General features: G+C 34.1%; 1 protein-coding gene across 1 annotated transcript; it reads left to right on the top strand.

Moving 5' to 3' along the window:
* The first annotated feature begins 240 nt into the window (after nt 1-240).
* On the top strand, nt 241-4,063 carry LOC143229762 (L-cystatin-like). The gene is made up of 3 exons (XM_076462517.1): nt 241-468; nt 2,953-3,063; nt 3,753-4,063. The coding sequence occupies exons 1-3, from the start codon at nt 265-267 to the stop codon at nt 3,840-3,842; spliced, it is 405 nt and encodes a 134-aa protein (XP_076318632.1). The 5' UTR covers nt 241-264; the 3' UTR covers nt 3,843-4,063.
* The last annotated feature ends 1,959 nt before the right edge of the window (nt 4,064-6,022 follow it).

Here is a 6,022-nt window from a genome sequence, read left to right as displayed (position 1 = left end):
TATGCAACTCTGATCTCTAATTCGAACACGTGCTCTCTCTCTCTCTCAATTTTGTCCCCAGTGTTATGGCTCAACGTTTCAAGGATATTACCTTGCCTAACCAGTAGCTACGAAAAACAGAAAATGATGAAAGTATCCAATGAAATAGTTGAGAAAGAAATGATGTTGCTGTAACGTAATACAATTCGAGTGTCGTGTCACGTGATCATCGGTTTATTTAAAACAAGCCAGTTCTGAACATCATAGTTTTGGGAAATCAGCGTTATGGAGAGATACGGCTTATTCTTCTGTGTAGTCATTGCTGCTTTGATTGACGTTTCTGTTGGCCAACCTGGATCGTGGGTAAATGCAAGTGTCACAGATAAAGAAGTTATAAAAGCAGCAAAATTTGCAGCAGAAAAACTGAATTCGGAATTCGATACTATTTACCACCACAGATTAATGACGATTCATAGAGCTGAAACACAGGTAACGTTTATTTTTATGAATGTGTACTATAGCTATACTAGTTAGAGTGAAACTGCCTATTTGTCTTGGTTTAAGCGTATGTACATAATAGTGTCTCTAAATAATATTCAACAAAGAATGTACCGCTAAGGAAGAGAGCAAAATCATATAATACTTGTATGAAATGTATAGAAAAGAAAAGTTTCATTTAGCACAACTTTACACACCTTTTGTTTGTTTGTTTAATAAAATCAAATTTTATTTTCAAGTTATGTTATTAAACGATCTTTTCACTCATTGCTTACTAAAGTAAAAAAACACAATAAAAATCACCTTGATAGAATTATTAATTTTATCTTATACTGTTTATTTAACGTAGGATAGAATCAAATGTAAAAAGAGATTTGGATTGTTCAAAGTAATACTATGTTTTATCTATGTACTATTTCAAAATTTCCAGATCTGGTATGGGCTGCTGGTTGAGGTGCACGACTCGTAATTTGCAGATCGCGAGATTGAAACCTGTCACCGTATATTTCCGCCCTTTTAGCCGTAGGGATGATATTATGTGATGGTCAACTTACTATTCGTTGGTAAAAAGTAGCCAAAATGTTTGGCGGTTGGTGATGCTGAGTGACCTATCACTTCATAGTTAGTGTTTGGTTTTTGAATTTTGCGCAAAGCTACACGAGGGCTATTTGCGCTAGCCCATCCTAATTTAGCAGTGTAAGACTAGAGGAAAGGCCGCTAGTCATCATCAGCCACCACCAACTCTTGGGCTACTTTTTTAACAACAAATAATGTGATTGACCGACACATTATAAAGCCTCCACGGCTGAAAGGGCGAGCATGTTTGGTGCGATGGAGATTCGAACCCTCGACCCTCAGATGACGAGTCGAACGCCTTAACCCACCTGGCTATGTCGGGCCCATAATTAGTGACTGCTAGTGCATATAGCTTCTTGATAGCTTTGGTAAAAAATAAACAATCCATTGTCTGGGGACTTTTATTTATTCATTTGAGTGACAAAAGTAGAAAAGTAAAGTTCGAAAGACGAGGAGGAAAGAGCCCCAGAAAAGAGGACGATAGCTGGTGCACTAGAAGAAACACTGAAGTTGAAAAAAATCTCTGTTATAAGAGACGTCTCCTTCTTCAATGATCTTCCCATTTTATCTTTGGTGCATTATCTATGACATTACTTTGCATTTACTCAACATCCACATTTTCATTCTTTCTAAAGTGTTACAGGTAACAGCAAGGCATGCAATCTTCCAGAAACAGCACCCTAGAGTCTTTGTATCGATAAAACCGACTTAAAGCTAAAAGCTATTAATGATATGACCAAAACAATCTCGGTACGTTTGTATAGTTACTGACAATCATTTCACTAACGACCCTGGTTAGCAAACTTAAAAAAATCGATGCAGGGAGTTTCCAATTTCTCAACGAGAGAAAGAGTTATGTACTTCATATCAAAACGATGTCTGGTACGCCTATCGGCAACGAAAGCAGCACGCACATGTGGAACCAAATGTATCAAGTTATTTTTTATTATATTTGATATTACTCAGGCAGTGTGATGCTATCAAAAACTGATCGCTTTTGGGAAGTGTATCTAACATTCCTTTTCGATGCGAAACATTCATACACTAAATATAAAGATTTGTTCCAATTAGGGATTTACAACTTCAAGGATTTGTGTGTCATTTATAGTTAAAAACACTGGAAGAATAGATTTAGGGTTTCCAAGCCTATTCATAAAGAGACCTGCAACATGTTACACCCTGGCCGTGGTAATCAGTGTATAGGGTCTTGTAACACGTGAGAATACAAGAACACAAAGTCAGTGGCACGTAACAGCACAAAATCTCTATAAATAAACATAAGCGACAAAATTCCTTCTTAAAACTTAAAAAATATTTTTTACGAGTTTAAATTCATACACTATTACAAGGTTAAAAACCAAAACATCAATTATAAATTCTTCTAGATAAACATTCGCCCTTTTAAAACAAAATAATAACTAACTTTAGTTGACTGTTTCAAATAAGAAGTTAACAGTTAAAGCTTGTTTGAGAAATAGCGGTAAATCCTTTAATAAACGTATAAAATTATTATGATAATTTTTTTTTTCGTTCAAAGCTTTCTATGGTTTTAGATAATTAAACAAAGAAAATGGTGTTAAGACAACCGTTAAATATTTTATTTAAAACTTCAAACGTAATTACGTATACGATGGTATTGGTTAAGGTCTTTTAACCTCTTTCACCTTTTTATATACGGCTTTCACTCCGTATGTTGTTTCTATGTCCTTTGGAATTTTACAAAACTGTTCTAAAATGCGTGATAAGTTAGTTAGAGGAAAGAAACAAAACTATTTGCAGTTAAACACGAGCTTTTATCAAATGCAACAGGCGTAATTGTATTTAATTATGATAAACACTGTTAATACCAAAACTAAAATATGTTTTCGAATGTTTATATACTAAGTATACCTTATTCAGGTGGTGAGTGGTGTGAACTACCGTGTGCATATCGAATTTGTTCCTACAACTTGCAAGAAAAGCGAAGTGCCCTTTGAAGAAGTAGAAAAATGTCCAGCTGCTGTAAATGGGGTATGTACCATCAATATATTATTTAACACTGATAAATGCACTTCAAAATCGATAAATCTGCTCAAAATATCAGTAAATCTAATAAATGAAACCTTAATACTTTCTTTTTGTAATTGAATTTTTATAACACGAACGTTAATTACCAAAAGATATTACGATGTAAGGTTACATGATATAAAATATACTTGAACAAAAAAAAAAACTTCTATATTTTGGGTTGTAGAATTTATAGTCTGTCGTTTCAGAATTAAGGACTGCAACTAAAATTAGCTTTTAAAGGGGTACGTGCAAAATCCAAAACCCGACTCTAGTAAACTCTGGTTTGAGTGCGTTTGTCTCCAGTGAGAGATGAGAAACTACTGTAAAAGATAAAACAGTAATTTTAGTTAAGATATCGTAGTTTGGTAACAAACTTCTAAATGACCACTTTTGATTTTGTAGTGAACTTCACATTTCAAAGTTAATGTATGATATTGTAGTTTAAAATGAACGATCGTAAGTGTAAAAGGTTTGTTAGTATGTAATTGCTGAGACTATCGATTAACAATATTACGATGTTGATAATACGTAGTTTAAATATTAGCCTAGGAGTTAATGTATTTCAGTGCAACCAATTTTGTATATGTAGACAACCTTTACATTATTTTTGAAAGGTTTGAATATATAAAAACTTATTTTATCTTTCGCAGGTGAACAGATTTTGCAAAGCAGTTGTTTGGATTCAGACATGGATTCCAAGTACTCAATTAACAGAGTATGAGTGTTATCGCAAGTCATAGCCTTCCAGCATGTGGCACTCCTTTATCCATTCATGAATCTGTTATTTCTATGTTTTTAGTGAAGTAGAACGCTGCAAAACTTTGTGCATTGGTTTTACTTTTTAGACTTAATTAAATCGGATTTTAAACCAGATTGTAGTATGTATGTTTACAACTTCTTGGTACTGTATTGTTGACAAAAACAATGAGTAAATAAAAATTGAACTGTTTTTTTTTCCGCATTTGATTTTGTTCAATATTCATTTTTAACTATCAACGCATCCAGTTTTAAATATTATATAAATGAACTGTGTTTATTGTACAAAATACGGTCAAAAATGTACAAAGCCGCAACTAGAGAGGAGCAACAGCATCGGCCCGGCATGGCCAAGCGTGTTAAGGCCTGTGACTCGTAATCTGAGGGTCACGAGTTCGCATCCCCGTCGCGCCAAACATGCTCGCCCTTTCAGCCGTGGGGGCGTTATAATGTGACGGTCAATCCCACTATTCGTTGGTAAAAGAGTAGCCCAAGAGTTGGCGGTGGGTGGTGATGACTAGCTGCCTTCCCTCTAGTCTTACATTAGTATATTAGGGACGGCTAGCACAGATAGCTCTCGAGTAGCTTTGTGCGAAATTCAAAAACAAACAAGAAACAGTTGAGTCATGGATGGTTGAAACCATTCTGACTTCTCTTTTGTCTTTCCATGTGCAAATAAGAACATTACCTTATCTACAGAAAACTGTTTCATATTTTTTCATATTTGAAACTTCAGCTTTCAGTTTTGTATGTAACCTGCTGTTTACTCTGATTGTTCCATAGATTCTTGTTTTATATTCTTGGAGTAAATAATAATGAAAGTACTGTTGTAATAATTAATTGTTCTGGTATTTTTACAGTGCCACAATCCAAATTGGGAATAGGTTTCTTCAGTTTTTTTCACCTCACCAGATAAATCTCCATGTTGCAAATATAACCTGTGTCAGTCTTGTACACCAATCTAACCAGCAAGCCATATTTTCCAATTTTTGCAGGGTTGTATGTTCAGAATTTTGGACATCATATCCATGGAATCATGCCCTCATCCACTGACAACTTTTCCTTTGGTTTGTATAGTGTCCTGAATTTATAGAAAAAGACAATCCAGTACAGGTTGAGTTTTGAATAGCCTGCCTGAAGACTAATCCATTTTCTGATTATCATTGGAATGCCAAGATGTCCAAATTTGTTCAAATCTGTTTTGTCTCATTGTTTGCAAAAATATTGCAAAAAGATGATTTGTTTAACAATATTCCTTTGAGGTATATTTCTTTGTATGTCCCATTTGTAGAATAAGGCCTAGGAATTTTCTCATGTCTGTAAGTGTAACTTCAGACCATTGAAGTCCTTCAGAGAGATTTTATGTTTCCTTGCAGGTTAATTATGATAGGTACATATTTCCTAACAAAACATTTCAAACAAATTTCCAAACATTATGGCATCAACTTTGAGGTTTGGATGGAGTTATAATGACCCCTAAATTTCCTTCAAACATGTCCAAGTTCAGTGGAATATCTATTTCTGACCAATTATCATTTATCACAACAGAAAAGCAAATTACTAACAGGAACATTTGTAGCATCATCATCACTTTGATTCCAAATGACTTGAAAGCACAACAACCTTGTGTATCTTTGTAGATCTAACAAATCATTGAAGTTAGAGTCACTGTTGGAAGGATCCATAAATACATCCACATCAAATTCTTCACCTTTACTTGGAAGATATGACAAATTATCATCAAATAGTTTAGTAATTAACTGATATCCAGTCTCACATCACGTTTTCTGTGAGAAGCCATTTATAAAAATATGGATATTGTAAGCAAACAAAATTAGGAAAATAATAACCATCAGGTACAATATAAAATGCATCCAACTTCTATCAAACACATAGTTGTGACCCATCCTCAATATGTTAAATTTCTAATAACCTATAAATTATGATTGCATATCCTGCTTTGTAGAAGGTAATAACTGACTGATTTATCAGAGCCAACAGTGTGTGTATATATGGCATATTTAAAGGTGTTTTTCTTTTTCTTGAGCAACAACTCTAGAAATAATTCATGTACACCATTAGAGAATTTTCTGTTACCAAACAAAAAGTAATGATAACTGATTTAGCCAACAACAGTATGTAAGACTGAAATTGGGCATATTTC

Source organism: Tachypleus tridentatus, chromosome 10 (genome assembly GCF_004210375.1).
Source record: "Tachypleus tridentatus isolate NWPU-2018 chromosome 10, ASM421037v1, whole genome shotgun sequence".
Taxonomy (NCBI): domain Eukaryota; kingdom Metazoa; phylum Arthropoda; class Merostomata; order Xiphosura; family Limulidae; genus Tachypleus; species Tachypleus tridentatus.
The sequence above is the reverse complement of the archived record's forward strand: the minus strand, read 5'-3'. Positions and strand labels throughout refer to the sequence as shown.